The 18,617-nt window shown below is 34.5% G+C and overlaps 2 protein-coding genes and 2 long non-coding RNA genes across 6 annotated transcripts in view; 2 read left to right on the top strand and 2 right to left on the bottom strand.

Annotated features, from left to right (window-relative positions):
• Positions 1-931: 931 nt before the first annotated feature.
• On the bottom strand, positions 932-4,063 carry LOC111697787 (uncharacterized). The gene is made up of 2 exons (XR_002764381.1): positions 3,696-4,063; positions 932-1,660 (listed from the first exon to the last, which is right to left on the bottom strand). It is a non-coding gene; the product is annotated as an uncharacterized LOC111697787 (long non-coding RNA).
• On the top strand, positions 3,352-10,187 carry LOC111697785 (mediator of RNA polymerase II transcription subunit 26). Its single transcript, XM_023467911.1, has 4 exons — positions 3,352-3,524; positions 7,434-7,508; positions 7,870-8,495; positions 9,279-10,187. Exons 1-4 carry the CDS (start codon positions 3,393-3,395, stop codon positions 10,153-10,155), a joined length of 1,710 nt encoding a protein of 569 aa, XP_023323679.1. The 5' UTR covers positions 3,352-3,392; the 3' UTR covers positions 10,156-10,187.
• Positions 10,188-10,241: 54 nt separating this feature from the next.
• LOC111697786 (uncharacterized) lies at positions 10,242-11,861 on the top strand. 2 transcript variants are annotated; one of them, XR_002764380.1, is made up of 2 exons: positions 10,242-10,637; positions 11,478-11,861. It is a non-coding gene; the product is annotated as an uncharacterized LOC111697786 (long non-coding RNA). The 2 variants fall into 2 exon arrangements; XR_002764379.1 differs by having other exon boundaries at positions 11,501-11,861.
• A 3,393-nt stretch (positions 11,862-15,254) lies between these two features.
• The window catches only part of LOC111697780 (condensin complex subunit 2), a 9,907-nt gene continuing 6,544 nt past the window's right edge, over positions 15,255-18,617 (bottom strand). The window contains exons 11-15 of one of the 2 annotated variants that reach the window (XM_023467904.1): positions 18,003-18,141; positions 17,680-17,759; positions 17,230-17,367; positions 16,467-16,629; positions 15,255-15,916 (exon numbers count right to left, since the gene is read on the bottom strand). In XM_023467904.1, coding sequence (XP_023323672.1) covers positions 15,834-15,916; positions 16,467-16,629; positions 17,230-17,367; positions 17,680-17,759; positions 18,003-18,141 — 603 coding nt within the window. In that variant the 3' untranslated portion in view covers positions 15,255-15,833. Of the gene's footprint in view, positions 15,917-16,466; positions 16,630-17,217; positions 17,368-17,679; positions 17,760-18,002; positions 18,142-18,617 lie in introns of both variants that reach the window. The other variant, XM_023467903.1, reaches the window with a different exon arrangement.

Here is an 18,617-nt window from a genome sequence, read left to right on the forward strand (position 1 = left end):
AGGAAAAAGTAATACTAAAACTAAACTGTGGTGGAAAATATTCAAAATTTCTTTTCAAAGATTTGCAGGACCTAAGTTTAAGAGTTACGTGACTTCAGTCAGATTTCTCATATTTCAAAGGAAGAACCCCTCCCCCCCCCCTGCACGCCAATTCAACTTGTGTTGTATTAATCCCAATATAATTGTTTTTGGGAAGACCAAAATCTTTCGGTTTTGTCTATTCTCTAAAAACCTTGAGTTTATTTTTTTTTCTCAAATTTTTCTGTCTGTTCATATCCTTGTTCTTTGAATGTGTGAATATTGATTATTTCATCTCACTAAGTTTATGTCCCATGTCACGTAAAGTTCTGATAATGTTCTTTGCTAAGTATTCTTTATGTTACCTAATTGTATTTCCTTGACAATTTAATTTGTAAAAGGGGTAGACAATATTTTGATAAAAAACTCCTTTTATAAATATGTCTAGTAAGGGTACATAAAAAATTCGATATCACTGATTTTGCAAATGTCTAGGGACACCCTGAAAAATACTTTCTAAGTTCTGAGGACCTGTATATCAACGATTCTTGAAATGATCCTATGAATGTCAAGATAATTATAGTAATATTTAGGTACCCCCTTTATGTCAATGATTGTTTACATGTCTCAAGATACCCTTTTTACATTCCTATAAATGTCTAGGGACACCCCAAGTACATCAACGATTCTATATATGTTTATACATTAGATGATTCTGTAAATGTTCAGGGAGGCGGGGGGGTCATTATGGTAAAAGGTTCATTGCCGTTACTAAATTTCCCTCCTTAAGTGCAACAGTGTGTGTCGCAGAAATAAAATAAATTTGTGTCAAAATTTTGCAAAATATGAAAAATAAAGAATTAAGATATGCAAAGAATTCATTCCTTATCTCAATCATAATGATTAAATTCTAAATAAGAAAATTTCTTTATTGAGCTGAAATGATTGAACAAAAGATAAAAATTAAAATGTCGCCACTTTCACTTCTTAATAAGTAGATGTGAGCACGTGGAGTTTCAGGGCCCACGCGTAGGAATTCTTCGATGAGCCCTGGACACTCTTGACCCGAATGATTTTATGTTTTTAGAAAAAACAAAATCCGGCAATTTTTGAGAATTTGGAGACAAAAAAAACTGAGCTTTGAAGGGAGTTGATTATCATGGGCTTTGTTGTATTTTAATTAGCATAGTTATTTTTCTCTTTGAAATAGTTCTTCTAATTGTTTCTCGTAGTTTCGAGGATTTCGAGAACCGAGTTGATAATCAGCTGTTTTCCACTTGGATATCCTTAAGACACTTTATTGTGGCATTTTCTACTTTCAAAAGTCATCATCTTTCGCCAAAAATTCTTATCTTCTGATCAGAGAGTTATCAGTTATTCTCATGGACTACAGTTGTCATTTGTTTTGAGAAGTTTTCTAACAATCAGTTGTTTCTTATAGTTTCTTAACCTTAATAACTTCTTTTTAGATTTAAAGTTTGTCTTAGCGAGTTACTAGCTGTTTCTGAGAGGTATTAGCTCCTTCAAAGAGGTATCAGTTGTTTCTGAGAGGTATAAGATGTTTCTTAAAGTTATCAGCTGTTTTTCTAAGGTACCAGCTGACGAAAGGAGTGCTATCTGACCCTCCAAGTTCCGGTCAAATCTGAAACAGGAAAAGAGTATTATTTAAGATATTAACTGTGTATTTAGAGATCCAATTAACTCACTGCTGTCAGCCTAGATTCCACATATCAGGGTTTTGATTTCTTGAGAGGGGAGGGNGCAAACGCAAACATTTAGTCTCCGACAAACCGATGGAGAACATATAAAGTCCAGAACTATCTACCTGATATCTTCCCCATCGGTACATATAGTCGGTAAAAATGTTTCCTGGGATATAAAGATTGATTGATTTTGCAATTCATAAATCTCTGAAATTCTTGCTAGTTGTATTCATAAAATTGAGATATAACTAAACATATGAGATTTTGTGTGTAAGGGGGGGGGGGAAGTCATGCTAAAATTATTTTGAAATCAAATCAAAGGTTCAAAAGTCATTGACTGCGTCCCTCGAGCTTTAAACATTTAAAATTGACTGATTAGTTTAATTTTTTCTTTCCTTAGTTAAACCAGAGTTAAACTCGAAAATTATGCGCATTCAAAAGGTTTTGGCTATCTAAATTTAGATTAATTTGATTAAAATTTTTTTAATGATTGCATCCGCATTGAGACTTAATAAATCCATTTAGGTAACTTAGAGAAACAAGATTAAGCTATTACTGTTAAATTGAGAACGGTGCAAGCTTAGAATTTTTTTTAAAAAAGCTTTAAAATTCTATTTTTTGGTAATTTCCTAGTAAACGATTTTTTGGGCCCCCCGCGCCCCCCCCCCTCCTATCAATTTTGTACATGGGTCTGACAGGAAGTGTCTTAACTTAACCTAACCCGTGGCCGCAGCGTTCGGCCCCCTAGCCCATCCTAGCCGCAGCGCTCGGCCCAGAAAGTGTGGCCGCAGCGCTCGGCCTTTCCTTAACCTAACCTAACCCTAAATAACAAAAAAATAAATAATAATAAATTTGCTGAAAAATAAATGGTCATGTACAAAATTGATAGGAGGGGGGGGGGTCCAAAAATCGTATACTAAATTTAAGTGATAAACCTAAGGAAGGAACAATAACGCTCAAGAGAAAAACGACCATCGGCAAAAAAATAATTAAAGAAAACAGAATTTTCCTTTCGACTGATACGGGATTATTAAAGAATTTAGATTAAAGAAAAATGGATAACAAATAAAGGAAACTAAAATAGCTGATAGAATTGATAAAAAACTGCATTCTGAGATTTAGCAAAAAAATATCATTGTATAGAACTCATAGAACTGAACTATAACTGAACTGAATTATTTAAAACAATTCCAAATGAAATAACTTGAAAAATGCAGGGTTTATAAGAATTACAAAAAAATAGATATTTAAAAATATATATTAACAAGTCATTAATATTATTTGTTTGTTTATGTTAATGTTTACGGACGAATATAGACAAATGAGATTTAAATTTGGCGGGGTTCGCTGTTGTGTTAAGATGTGTGTGTTACATATCTTACATAAGAATTAAAGGTAAAAATGAGAATTAAGATGGATCGCATTTGACCCAATATAACTCGACTGCATGACTTGCAAATCACATATTTATGAAATATAGTTTAAGATATAGTAACGATAAAAGGAATGAATTGTGAAAATTTTTAATCATAAGTTGTTATGTACCAAAAGTCAAGAGAAGACTATAACAGAAAACGTGGTTTGTAAGGTTGGCATAATGAAACTGTAGTCTATATCAGCGTGACGTCACAGTGTTGAGTCTGCGCATGCCCGGGATTGATTCCTCAGTTCATGTCGGCCATTTGTGTGGAGAGGTGGATGCGGCTCCACGTTCCTACATTTTCTCCTTTTTGTGGCCTAATGTGTCAAGATCCATTGCTTATAAGGGAAAAACTGTTCCAAGGAATAGATAAGGATTACAATGTAAGAATTTTTAACACACTGAAACCGACATTGAACGAAAAATGACAATTTTGATTTTTTTTTGACACAACTTGGAGATTCGACCTAAGTTTAAACAACTTAAAATATATTGATATGAAAACTCGAATCAATTATTAAGCCCTTTAGATCCCCCCTTGAACATGCGCTTACCTAGAAATGGCTCGATTGAGCCCAAGATGAAAACTTTGAGTCTCAAAATATTTTCTCCATATTTTGTGTCGTCGTACACACTGTTGAAATGGCGGGTCGAGCTCCGAAGTGTCTGTGTCCCTCCGACTGACTGGGGTTTGGGCCGGCCCGGTGCATGCGCAGCTCGACTAACTCCACGGATAATCAATTCTGAACCTTGCAACTCAACTAGCTTCTATACTCCGGACAGTGAAAAAATGCGATTTTAAGTGAGTTTTATCAAATAAAAGTGATGAAGGAGACCGCACAGGTCCTCTAAAGACTCACAGTGACCTCACTGACTTGTGAGATTAAGTGAAAATAGGGGTTTAATACTTGAAAGTGATATTCCAAGGAGTTGCAAGGTTTGATGTTGGCAAGTTGGGTCGTGTCGGTACAAAAAGCCTCGCCCTGTGGTGGGAAGGGGGAGTACCTACTCCCTACTAAGACTGTTGTAGCTATGGAGTCTATTGGGGGGGGGGGGGGGCCAGGGGGCCTTGTCTCAACACAACACAGCTAACTTCATTCCCTCACGTTTTCCAATACTTCTAAACAGAATAGAAAGAAGGAGGGGAATAAAATTTCAATTTTTTCAGTTTAAATGGATGATTTTGATTCAATACCATGCTCTAGGGCCTTTTGTACACGTCATATACTTTAGTATTGGCCTGACGGCCTTAAAATCTGAAACTGCACTGGACCTCTTCTTACAATACATGACTTGCCTGAAAGTTAGGATTTGCACACATTTTTGTTTTCTTTCGCAATTTTGCACAAAATTCCTCACCAAGTTAGAAGATTTCTTTAAACTTTCTTAGTTTAGTATTTACGCCACACTCGTTTCTATCTTGGAAAATCTATGACTCACTCGGTCAAAAAAAACATTTGAAATGATTTTCTTTATGATACTTACTTGATAAATATCTTAACAATAATAAGTAAGCTGAAACTGCAATGTAATTTGGTTAAGCTTTTTGAGCAGTGCTTAGGATCCGTTGGATCGCAAGATTGGCTTCCTGGATCTGGATCCGGATCCAAGGGATAATATATCAACTAAAAACTGCAAAAAAAAACTTTTTTACTCCTAAAACCGAAATCTGAACTTTTGAAACAAAAGATAGATTATAAAATTTACTCATTTCTCATGAATGGTTCATCAAGTTTTAGGATAAAAATAAGCGAAAAAAATGAAATAAAAAATTTGAAATTTTTTTTGTTAAAAAAATTTAGTAAATCTTAAGAAATTACCTGGATCCGGATCGATTTTTTTTTCAGTGCTGATCCGGATCCGCATCAAATTTAATGGATCCTAAGCTTTGTATATTAGACATAAAGAAATATTTAAAATTTTTAAGTTATTCTTTTATCCTTTAGGAAAAAGTAATACTAAAACTAAACTGTGGTGGAAAATATTCAAAATTTCTTTTCAAAGATTTGCAGGACCTAAGTTTAAGAGTTACGTGACTTCAGTCAGATTTCTCATATTTCAAAGGAAGAACCCCTCCCCCCCCCCTGCACGCCAATTCAACTTGTGTTGTATTAATCCCAATATAATTGTTTTTGGGAAGACCAAAATCTTTCGGTTTTGTCTATTCTCTAAAAACCTTGAGTTTATTTTTTTTTCTCAAATTTTTCTGTCTGTTCATATCCTTGTTCTTTGAATGTGTGAATATTGATTATTTCATCTCACTAAGTTTATGTCCCATGTCACGTAAAGTTCTGATAATGTTCTTTGCTAAGTATTCTTTATGTTACCTAATTGTATTTCCTTGACAATTTAATTTGTAAAAGGGGTAGACAATATTTTGATAAAAAACTCCTTTTATAAATATGTCTAGTAAGGGTACATAAAAAATTCGATATCACTGATTTTGCAAATGTCTAGGGACACCCTGAAAAATACTTTCTAAGTTCTGAGGACCTGTATATCAACGATTCTTGAAATGATCCTATGAATGTCAAGATAATTATAGTAATATTTAGGTACCCCCTTTATGTCAATGATTGTTTACATGTCTCAAGATACCCTTTTTACATTCCTATAAATGTCTAGGGACACCCCAAGTACATCAACGATTCTATATATGTTTATACATTAGATGATTCTGTAAATGTTCAGGGACACCCTGTATATCTAGAAACACCCTGTAGTGTATATATAGTGACCCCCTGTATGTCTAGAAACACACTTTTTATCTAAGGAACGACCTGTATATCTAAGAAACACCCTGTATATCTATAAAAACGCCCTGTTTATCTAGAAAAACCCTGTTGATCTAGAAAAACCCTGTTTATCTAGAAACATTGTATATCTAGGGAACGTCCTGTATAACTAAGAAACACCCTGTATATCTAGAAACACCCTGTATATCTTGGGGCACTCTGTATATCTAAGGAACATCCTGTATATTTAATGATACCCTGTATATCTAAGAAACACCATGTATATCTAGAAACACCCTGTATATCTAGAAACCCCCTGTTCACCTAGAAAAACCCTGTTTGTCTAGAAAACACCCTGAATATCTAGGTACACCATGCATATCTAAGAAACACTTTATATCTAGAAACACTGTATATCTAGAAACACCCTGTATATCTAAGAAACACTGTATATCTAGAAACACCCTATATATCTAGGGACACCCTGTATATCTAGGGACACCCTGTATATCTAGAGACACCCTGTATGTCAGCTGAACTGTTTTCTATGAATATTGTTGCATTCGTGGTTTGTAAAATCAAGGACTGGAACTTTTTAGTTCAAGTTTATTAACGCAATGTCTAAATAAACTCTCCTTCTAAACTTTTTTCTGACGAAGAAACTCGGTTTATTTATAATTATGTAAAAATTACTATTATAAACTTAAATAATTTCTATCCAATTAACATTTTTGCTATTCATGTTCTTAATTCAAGTTTTTTTCTTTTTATTGCCGTCAAGCAGGAATAAAATTGGGACTTTAACTTCAAAGTAAAACAAATTGTAAGGGAAACGGACAAAGCTTATTTCAAAGTTGAAAATTGCTTCATTTTAACTTTTGGTTGCCCCTTCAACCACTTGAAAAATGTTCTGTTGGAAAACATGAATCAAAGCACAGGAGTTGTTTGTTGGTACTCGATGTGAATTTACTGCTAAGGTCATGTTTCATTGAATCTATAATTTGTAAATTTAACTAACTTGAACCTATTCTCAACCGGTCTTATTGCAACTGAGAAAGATCGGAACAAATAAAGGTTTTTTTTTGGGGGGGGGGGGGAGAAGGAAGCTACATACTTTTCTACTTTTCTCTTTTCCAAAATTTTGAAAAAAATTTCCTCACGGTTTAAATCCAATTTTTACCTAATAAATGTAGGTTTTTTGCATTTGCCATGTGATACTGTTTTGTCGGAACTATTCATTTAAAATTTTTAGGTATGTAAGGTGTCTTACGTTATTATTGACGAATATTAAATGAGAGATCAAAATATGACTTTGAATATTCCAATACAGACAGGATGCATTTCGTTGTTTGTTATTTCTCCTTGGCTGGTTCAAGGTGGTCTCAGCGGCACAGAAAGTTATTGGAACTACCCGTAGCTAGTTCATCTACTTCTCTCTCGTTTATAATGTTCCAACTTCTCTCAATTTGATTTCAATTTACTAATCTGGGACAGATACACGACAGAAATAAATATCAAAACCGAATATAAATTCAATTTCAAAATTTTATTTTTTAGGTTGTTGACATGGGCATTGTTAGCGAGGTCATCGGCGAGCTTGAGAGTTTTCACATTACAAAAGAAGCCTTGGAGGTATGTTGAAATATATAATTTAAATCTTTTTAATTGTTGAATTATAACGTATGAAAAATTAAATGCGTTTTAAATAATTAAAAAATTATATTACGATTATATTATTTAATTTGATACATTTTTCTTCTTAAATCATTAAACTCCTTCTGTAAAGCAAAATTATTTTTTGGGTGTTTTCGCTGTTTTAGAGTGAAAATTAATCTAAGGGTTTAAATTATTGAAAAAAATGTAAAAAGAACTTGCCTGATAAAGTCTACTTTTCTCAAGAGGGGGGGGGGGGGGTATTCTTTAAAATGTGAGCTTATATTCCCTCGGTGAAGCTGCATTTTGTTTACTCTAATTTTTATACAAACTATTCCAGGCTACGAGATTGGGAAAGCATATAAACGAGTTGAGAAGAAAATCCTCTGACAGATTACTCGCAAACAGAGCTAAAAGTCTTGTCAAAAAATGGCGGGCTTTGCTCTCTGGACCGGAAACGGGTCCCCCGCCGGGTGGCGGTAATAATAATAATAGCCTGGCGGCCACGAACGGCAACACCGCCTCCAGGCTCAATGCGGCGGTTGCCTTGTCCCCCGGTCTCCCCCGGAGTAATATATCTCCTGGTCTCCCGATGAGAAACAATATCTCTCCTGGTCTCCCTATGAGAAACAATATCTCTCCTGGTCTCCCGATGAGAAATAATATCTCTCCTGGTCTCCCTAGGAATAATTTATCTCCGGGAATGAGGAATAACCTATCCCCGGGAATGCGACCTTGTATGACTCCAGGTATACCTCAGAGACAGGGGAGCATCCCAAACTCTCTCTCCGGGGGGTTTAGATCCGCCCGGGCTTCACCATCCGTTAGCAGATCGGCCACGCCTCGTGTGTCTCCAGCCACAGTGACGATTTCTAGCTCTGGATCAAGTCCCAGCAACTCTCGACCTTCTTCCCCACATACCTTCAGACCAATTAATCCTCCTGGGCCTAGCTTACCTAATTCAAGGAATATATTCTTTAAAAATATTTATATTATATAGGACTTCAATCCCCATCCCCTACTCAAAAAATATTTTTTTAGTTTTTTTTGCCTCCGTTTAAAATAACCCGACAATATAAATTGATTTGGGCGTTTTTTGATGACACACCTTTTGGTTATAATTAGAACTTTCTCTTCAAGAGCAATGAAATAAACCTAAGATTATTGGATATTTTATAAAACTATAGTGAACTTTTATCATTATTACTCACTTCATCGTGACTTTTTCATAATCAACGTGCAATAAATTAATCATCGTACTGAAATGTTAAATTAGCTGTACATTATAGCACGTGTGCTGTAAAGTTTTGATTGGTTCCCGGATTTTCTCCAAAATATTAAGGATATTTCCAAAATATTTTTTTTTCAATTAAATGAAACTAAAATTGAAATCAACTTTATATTTTGACTTTGCTTTGTTTCAAAGCTTTTTGATCGAGAAACAGCCACCTATAACACTTTTATTTTGGCGCGACGTGCTTTATAGTTTTGGTATTTAAATTTTCACAATATCTCGAAGTTTCTCGCCTTTTTAGATTACAAATCCCTAAAGCTCGGGACAAAATAAAATCTGAAAAGGCTTGGACCATCTCGATAAAGAGAAAATTTCTGTCAAAAACTTTATAATACTGCAAACCAGAATAACCGTGTTTTAAATAGTTATTACACATTAATTCCTCAAAACTGTTCATTTCATAATAAGAGGTTGTATTTCTTAAATTGAGTTGATAAAGAATATTGACCCTACAGGTCTCCATCTCCGGATATTGAGATTATCGACGAGGTGGTGAAAACCCCCCGTGTTCTCACCAATCACAAACGAATGCGACGCGAAGACAGTGACGTCCGGTTGGACAACAAACGTCCCAAATTGGATTTCGGTCATCAAACACAAAACCTAAACGGAATCGACGGAATTGCTCGTGATGGAGTAATCTCCTCTAGTGATAGAATCAGTCTCGCAAACCGTCCTAAGAAGCATGTATCCCGGCCTGGGAGTGAGAATAAGAACATGCTCAAGAAACAGATCACAATGGCCAAGCAGGGCAAGGTTAAGACCACGCAGGAGCTTTTGGAAAATCTAGGAATTGAGTCTCGTCACGTGGTTAGTCCGCCCGTACCTCATAACATGAACAATCTAGTCCCCAACGAGAACAAGGAAGAGTTGATGAACAGGTTCTTCGAGTCTCAGCTTGTCAATGTCGAAGACGAGGACGAAGACGCTGTTCAAGTCATTTCCCGTCCTCCGACCGCCGCTGGTACTCTTCCGTCTTCTGTCAGCAATTCAGCGGTTTCAAGCCGGGTTCAGACACCCGCGGCGATTCCTCCACTTCAGAGTATAGAGGATGTCTTGGCACAACTCCCGCCGATTGACCCAATCGCCGTTTTGGCGGAATGGGAGGCTCGGATGGAAGATGAGGAGGAAATTGAGGGGTTGATCCCCGTCTTTAAGCCGAAGCTGGAGATAACTGAGAAGGTTATTCAAGATCTCAACGAAGGGCAATTAGAATATATCGGAGGAGTGACAGATCACGCCGGAACGTTCAGAGAGTGGCATGAGATGGCCTCCAAGGAGACATTAAACGGAGAGATACTACATGTTCTGCCTTACAGTCTTATTGACTGAAACATTTATCGAAAATAAGAATCATTCATTCAGTAGATCTAATCAAATATCCCCCGGGCCCCCCTCACACCTTGTTGGTGACACCTCGCCGGTGCCGGGTGCATCCCATCCAGTTCTATTCTTTCTCTAACATTGTGATTCCTTCTGAAATTTTTCACTTACTACCAGACTTAGTTGAACAAATCTATTTTTCCATGAAAACCTTTAAGAAGGATTGAAAGGCCCCAAAAAGGAACTTTATACCCCTCTAAATGGTATATCCGGACTAGGGAATTAAGAGACTATGCAAATTTTATTATTACCAATCGAAATCGTAATTAAGTTGACATGTGTTGATAATCGTTGAATTAATTAATGATAGTTACACGGGCCACAATTTAGTTAAAGTATACTTTTTTGAGCTTGAATATTTTATCTAGGAGAAATAATCGTTATAAAGCGTATTGCCATAATTTTGTTAAATCTGTACTTTTTATCTAAATGTAAATACTGTCTTTATAATACACAAAGTAAGATATCCTCTGTATCATTATATGTATGAAGGCAGATATCCTTGTATCATTCTATATATATGAAGGCAGATATCCTTTGTATCATATATATATGAAGGAAGATATCCTCTGTATCATATGTATATGAAGGCAGATATTCTCTGCATCATATATATGAAAGGGCAGACAACCTCTGTAACATTATACATATATAAGAAGGCAGATGTCATCTTCATCATAAGTGTGATATATGAAGGCAGATATCTTCTGTATCATTATATGTATGAAGGCAGATATCCTCTGTATCATTCTATATATATGAAGGCAGATATCCTCTGTATCATTATATGTATGAAGGCAGTCCTCTGTATAATTCTATATATATGAAGGCAGATATCCTTTGTATCATATATGTATGAAGGCAGATATCCTCTGTATCATTCTATATATATGAAGGCAGATATCCTCTGTATCATTATATGTATGAAGGCAGATATCCTCTGTATAATTCTATATATATGAAGGCAGATATCCTTTGTATCATATATATATGAAGGAAGATATCCTCTGTATCATGGATATGAAGGCAGATATCCTCTGTATCATATATATAAAGGCAGATATCCTCTTTATCATATATATATAAAGGCAGATATCCTCTGTATCATATATATATATATGAAGGCAGCTATCCTTGGCATCATATATATTTATATATGAAGGCAGATATAAATTGTATCATTTATATGATGGCAGATATCCTCTGTATCATTACATATGAAGGCAGATATTCAAGTATAAACACAGGAATATATTGCCTTTGTTATTCAGACATAAAGGCAGAGTAACATTAGATAAAAAGGCAGATATCAAATTACCAAGTTAACATGCATATGTCGCATATATCATTATGTAAAACAATATCTGCTTTCTTCGGCACGTACCATGAGGATAGTTTTACAGCTTCGAAGGCAGGCACATCTGCCATAAATATATTAGGTATCATTGTTAAAAGAAGGCAGATGTATCATTTACACCCGGTATCATCCCGTATCTAAATGTTAACAGGCGGCGAATGCTCCTGTATCATTATTAGATAATGGCGGATACTGTTCATCACTGATTCAGATTTCACTGAATTTATGGAATATGTTATGTTAAAAGTATTTGTGTCTATAAAGACCTTTGATAAGAATAATAAAAAATAAAATTATTTTGTTTTTATTTTAACGGAAACATTTTTGAGAGTTTTTTTAAACACCCTTGTTAATACCTGTGGTCGAAACTATTTTGATCTTAAAATCCATTGCGGGCACTTTTATTTTGAGAACAAATTTCTGATCCCTGCATGGTACCGTAGGTTCACATAAGATGGAGATCAACACTTGATCCAGATAATCGCAAAACAAGTTCTGACTATTAACAATAGCTTGGAAACTCAGCTTTGCCTGGGATTTGCGATGTTCCCATGAACATCTTTCATTCCGAATATGCATCAATTGAAACCTCTATGTTAATAAAAGCATACATTTAACCAGCCTCATATTAACGCAAATAAAAACAACCCTAAGACGTGATGCTAGGTGGATACAGACCAAGGTTTTGTAATTAATATTGATTACTTTTGATGCGCGACAATGTACGGAAAATGTTTTCTCTTAAGATAGATAGACGTCACTGATTATAGAGTGACGTCATATGTGAGGTTTTTAGGAGACTACAATTTCCGTTCATTGGAGCGCATCGAGAGTGACCAAGAGTATTCAACCTTGATACAGGCGATCTTTGCTCATTGACGAATTACCTCAAATTTTAATCGAGCCATTGGAATGTTTTCAGCTTTATTTCATTTGATACGTATCCGGAATTACTCAAAGGGGATGGTGGACACTGGATTCATTGCAGCTACTGTATTCCTGGGGTTCTTAGCTTTTAATTGATATGTAGAAAGCCATAGTTAAAACATTTTCATTTTTGGAGGTCATTTAGGTCAACAGGTCATTAAAAGGTCAATTGTTACTGTTACTGTATACCCTGAGTTTCTAGCTTTCATTTGATGATAAAGCCAAAGTTAAAACATTTCATTTTAGAGGTCAATTTAGGTCATTGGAGGTCATTAGAAGGTCAAACACTGTATTCGTTGCGGCTACTGTATTCCTGGGGTTCCTAGATTTTAATTGATATTAGAAGGTCAAACACTGGATTCGTTGCTGCTACTGTATTCACTGGGTTCCTAGCTTTCGTTTGATATGCATAATCCATAGTTGAAATATTTTCTATTTGTGAAGGTCATTAGAGGTTATTTAAAATTTAAAAATTTAATTTAATTTAATTTTAGGAATTTCGATCACTAATTAGCCGTGCAGCCAAGAAATTGGAAGATTTGAACCAAAACTGAAGGCAGCCCCCCCCCCCCAAAATGTGACATCTCCACCATCCCCCTTTTGCTCATACGAGTTGGTAGAGTAGCGATGTGAGTCGAACAAGCTGCTCTTCAATTAAAAGGTCACTCAGAAACATGTCGACAGTCACAAAAATGATGGTGTTGTGACAATTTATAGATTTCGTATCAGACATTTGACAGACGAGATATATTCGTAGACAGATAAGAGTTTTGATGAATAGGCTAATTTTATCTTTTAGTAGCCCACAATGAGTTGTAAACTCTTGTACTGCGAATATCGAGATTAATGCTTGATCTTGATCTGCAGATTAATGAAATCGTAATTGGATATCCCACATTGTAATCATCCCCAGCCAGGGATTAAAGTCGTTGAAGTGAGCTTTGATGAGGAAGGAAGAACTAGAATGAAGATATAAAAAGGTATAGTTTTTATTGATCCTCAAATCAAAATGCCCAGAGTTGACATCATGATGAAGAAATCGGGATTATAAGTATCCAACACAAAAGTTCCCAGCTAGGTCAGCTATTTATGCGATATATGATCTCTACTACTCATCTGTTTCCTTTAAACTGATATTATACAGGGTTACCCACAAAGGTTGAGACTGAAAAGGCGACCTGAAACTCTTTAAATATGACGGTTTTAAGATTAAGTATTTTGCCATGAATATAGTATTTTTCATGGCCTTTGAAATGATTGGGAAAAGAAATAAATAAGTTTACTGTTGCAGGGAATACAAATTTTAAGGAAAAAGAAAGTGTTAATTCCGTACAGTCGTCTCTGACGTCTCATCCTTAGTGGGTAACCCTGTACAGTGTATATCTAGTTGAAACCTTGATAGACGAGACACAGAATGCAAGACAATGTATACTACATTTTATTATCTGTATGTGTAGTGATTACCAGAAAACTGTAGAACAGAAAGACGACTATTTGACTCATTGTATGACTTTAAATAGTCCAATGAATATGAGATACAGAAAGTGTGTAGTGTAAACAGACCAATTTACCTTGTCAACTAATTTAATAAGTTACTGGAAAAACTATTTCATTTGTAAAAATGTTATTGGTATAATGTCGCCTTTCTATTCCAGTTTTTTTTCTTACTGTACAGTGTACATACTATGTAAATCTAAAAGATCGCACATCTTCAAATTGGGAATGTACGCATTCTTGATGTGTCGCTAAGAATTTCGTTTCGGGTTTTAAAATCATCAAAATTGTTTCCTGTCAATCAATTACCTTTATACAGAAGCTAGTGTTTATATCAATAAAATAAAGACGATAAATCAAGTTTTGATTACTTGCAAGCTTTTTTCAAGTTTAAAAGTAAACAAAGAAAACTTCTAATTGACAGCTTCCCTTTCTTTCCATGTTTAGGAGTAACTCCATGCTGAAAGTTAGTAAAAAATCTAAATTAAAAACAGAAGTTTTGTATCATATTGATTTATACGACTGTATCAAAATATATGAAAAATCTTCTCAGATTATAAATGTCCTTATTCTGGAACGTCCTATCTATTAATTTATGTTATCTGTACATTGTCCTAACCCCAAAAATATGTTGTGATCAGTTCATTGAGCTCCAATTACATAAAAATGATATATATATATATATATATACTTTGTTCGATTGTCTGTATCAAATGAACGACAAAACGGCCCAAATTTGGTGTATGAAGGTTTATAGATAATCAAAATTTCAAAAATTAATTAATTAATTCTTAACCTTTACTAAAATTAGTCGTTACTAGGACATGGTCCTAATGTGGACAGGACCAGATTGAACCCTACATGCCAGTCTACACTGCTATGGTCGGCAGCTCCTGGGTCTTTAAGGCTCACAACTGGTTCATTAGGAAGACCTTTATTACAAGCATTCAACTCCTCAAAACTTTCCTAAAATAATCATCCTAGGGTTTTCTCCTACATCAGTTGGATTTTTCAATAAAAAAAAACAAAAAATAAAGCCGGTTGGAGTTAACATTTTTTAAAACAAGTAAGAGCCAGTTTCAGACCATATATTCTTTGGTAGCTCCATAATTGTTGGACTGTTGGAATGCTGGATAGGCCTAAAAATTAGATTTGCATTACATTTTTTGTTTGTTTTTATTTTACAATGTATACAAAAGAGAAAATGTTCACAATTGAAATAAAAGAATTGAAAGCCTAGTTACATAAAGAACATATAATTATGTATAAATATACTTGTTAATATCCATTTATTCAGGTACTGCATTTTTTAAATACAATAATATACTATTTTTAGTTTAAGAGGCAACAGTTTACATAGCTAATATATATTTTGAATAGTCCTGAAGAAATATTGTTAAAAAACAGTTAAGAAATACTTAAATTTTCAACCAATCTGTCATAACGCCATAGAACTTCGATAAAACGGCGAAACTAAGGGAAAGGCCTTGAATCTTTAAAATGAGGCGCAGTGCAGGGCATTGCAAACTAAAAAGCGCTGGATTGGTAGAAGTTTTTAGAGACTGGGCTAGCTAACAACCAGATCAACATATAAATAGTAATGATAAAATCATTATTTTTTTCATGACGATTCCCTATCAACATACAACTATTGAAAACTTCCATTAAATTAAAACAATTGATTCAATTCATATCAAACACTCACTCCCATTTTAGATTTTAGGACTTGACTGATTTATATTGGATGGATTGGCGGACTTGTGTCACAGTGTACAAGAAGAAATCCTCGAATTTTGTTTCCTATTTAATGCTTTATGTGTTGTGAAATCCATGAATTTTGTTTCCTTATTTAGGCTTGATGTATCGTGAAATCCTTAAGATTTGGATTCTGGTCGATCTCTAGGTTCTGCTCATTACACAAATGCAAGAGAGCTGAAATAAAATAAATAATTATGAGCAGCAAAAATAGTTAATACCCAGTGCAGCAGAAATGATTTTGTAAATTAGTTCTTAGTTGTTTAATAATTCAAAATTAAATGATCAGATTTACCCACAAATATTTGAGAGACTAGAATACAGTTTTTAATTATTATCACTGGAATTTAGCGCCTTTAATCAAATTTTCAAGACTGAATTAAAAAAATGCCCCTATGGCGCCCTGTTAGGTGTTATCTATATAATTAAGTTCTTCGCTCATATATATATATATTAGTTCGTCATAGCTGGCCAAATGGCTTGATTAAAAAAAAGTGTTTTAAACCTAGGCATTGGGCAACGCCTGGTATTTAAGCTAGTAGTAGTTAATAAAATTCTACTAAATATATTTACAAAACTGGAACTAAAGACACATTTCCCCGCCCCCCTACAGCCCCATTATTCACTTTAAAGTTGGGACATAAAAATGATCAAACTTATCTTTAAAAAATCCCCGTTCCTGGGAAACTTTGTAACCCACCACTGTTTAATACTTAAGTTTGCTTACCAAGAAAAGCGAGGGGAACGGAGAGATTCTCCGTCATCTTAGGGGGTAGACGGCGGGGTTGTTTAAGAAGACGGTATATATGAGAGAAGGAGGTTTCATGCACCTTCCCCTCCTCCTCCTTCTCAGATACCTTCTCTGGAGACCCTCCTACGTTCTCCTTATCCTACAAGTATCACAAATAAATATTATTATTAGAGAATAGAGCAAAAGCAAAACTATATTGAAAAATTGTGATAAACTTTTTTAATTGAGAAGATTTGATAATTCAAAAACTTAACAAATTTCTATCTTGACCATCGAAATTATGAAAATTTTACACTAATTAAATCAAATAAAAATGGGGAATTTACTAAAAAAAACTTTGCCGGTAAGGCAAAAAGATTAAATTGGTTTGTTGGGTAAAATTTGGGAGGAAGAAAAGAATAACATCACACGCTAATTTACAACTACATGAAAATGACCGATAGTAGTCAATAGACAACTAAACTTTAAATCGCGAAATAAACGTAATAAACTTTGAGAATGACATTATTTGCTTTCCGATTCTTAAATTTAAGCATTATTAACATTTTAATTTTTCTTCCCTATTTATTATTAGGTAGGAGGGACAAGAAGAACATACACCTCTATAAATAAAATAGCTTCAAGCAGTGCATGCTAGGAACAAAATCTACACGAATTCAAGCAAACAAAATGTCGAAAAAACTAATAGAAAATCAACTTTTGTCTTAAAAAAAAGTATAATATTGACCTCGGTACTAGCCTGAGTAAGGATATTCCAGGTAACTGCCTTGATCCGCTTCATGTCAACCTTCTTGGCAGTCTTGGCGTAACCAATTTGCAGGGCAGCCTTGTCAACCATCTTGGGGGCTTCAACTAGATCATCTGCACCGTATTCACCCTTCAAAAATTCAACATTTTAAAAACAAGAATTTTTTTTATTAATTCCGTTTCTTTTTATAAATTTAATTATATTGGGATAAAATACAATAAAAAGTGTCTATTGGTTTAGAGTCGGTACAATGAATATTGAATATTAGGATTAGAACAAACTAAGATCATAAAGAGTAAGTTTTAAAATATTTAAAAAAATTTTGGCAAAAAAAACTTTAAGATATAGCCTAAATAAATATTTCTAAAATGTGATAATAGTTAAAATTATAAAACACGTTTAATAAAAATCATCAAAACATTTTTTTAAAATGCACCCGACCTGGGAGACAAGGTCGGATTGAGAATTCGGCTCTAGGCTAGAACCTAACATGGTTTCTCCTCCACTAACATAATCACCACCTAGGAAAAATGTTTATATCACTTAAAGGGATGGAAGGCGTAATGTCAAGTGCCCGTTCACTTATAGTGTCATGTCCGATTCACAAATCGTACCCTTCAAACCGGTGTCTCATCTTGGATGAATTATTTATCTTAGTTATTCCAGCTAAAAATATATCTTTTTCAGTGATGGTTTCACTTTAAAAGTGACATGTGGATTGTGGACAATAAATGAAATGACAAACTTTAATAAAAAATTCTCACCGTAGGCATCTTGATCATCATCCACGTCGGGACAATAATCATTTCTGTCCGCAGGGTTGTCGTAGTCATAATCTTCAACATCATCCACCTGCATCTCAGCAGCACTCTTGTGCCCAACCACAATTATTTGATCGCATCCCTGCGCACAATTATGTTTAATTAACTACATCTAAATTTTCCATGAAAACAATTTAGTTAAATTTAGTTTAGTGTGTTTGAAATAAAGATATCAATTATTCAATGGTTCTGCAAATATATTACGTTCGGCGACGATACGAAATTCTGCTAAAATCTAAGCAATATTAAATACTAGGATCACTTTTTTAGAGCAAACTCTGCAGATTTCAGAATATAATTTGTCCTGGGAGGGGGGAGACGGCTTGATAAACTTGATAAGGACTGAACTACTGAATAACCAGTGTTTTTGAACAAAGAATTATCATTAAAACTAATATTAAGATTTAATCCGTTTCAGTCATTACACGTATTCTTTTGATCTATTATTTACAATATTCTTGTGCAGGAAACTGTGTTTTATACCGCTAAAATATTTCATATAAAAAATATGGGGTCTGACCTAGATAACGATTTTTGGAACCCCCCAGATATTCTCTG

This window comes from Eurytemora carolleeae, unplaced genomic scaffold (assembly GCF_000591075.1).
Source record: "Eurytemora carolleeae unplaced genomic scaffold, Eaff_2.0 scaffold280, whole genome shotgun sequence".
NCBI classification, from domain to species: domain Eukaryota; kingdom Metazoa; phylum Arthropoda; class Copepoda; order Calanoida; family Temoridae; genus Eurytemora; species Eurytemora carolleeae.

Excerpts from the sequence above, each read along its gene's own strand:
- LOC111697785 (XM_023467911.1), top strand. The coding sequence starts at position 3,393 with ATGTCGGCCATTTGTGTGGAGAGGTGGATGCGGCTCCACGTTCCTACA. Across the intron at positions 3,525-7,433 it reads GAATAGATAAGGATTACAAT|GTTGTTGACATGGGCATTGT; the intron begins GTAAGAATTTTT and ends TTTATTTTTTAG. Across the intron at positions 8,496-9,278 it reads CCTAGCTTACCTAATTCAAG|GTCTCCATCTCCGGATATTG; the intron begins GAATATATTCTT and ends TTGACCCTACAG.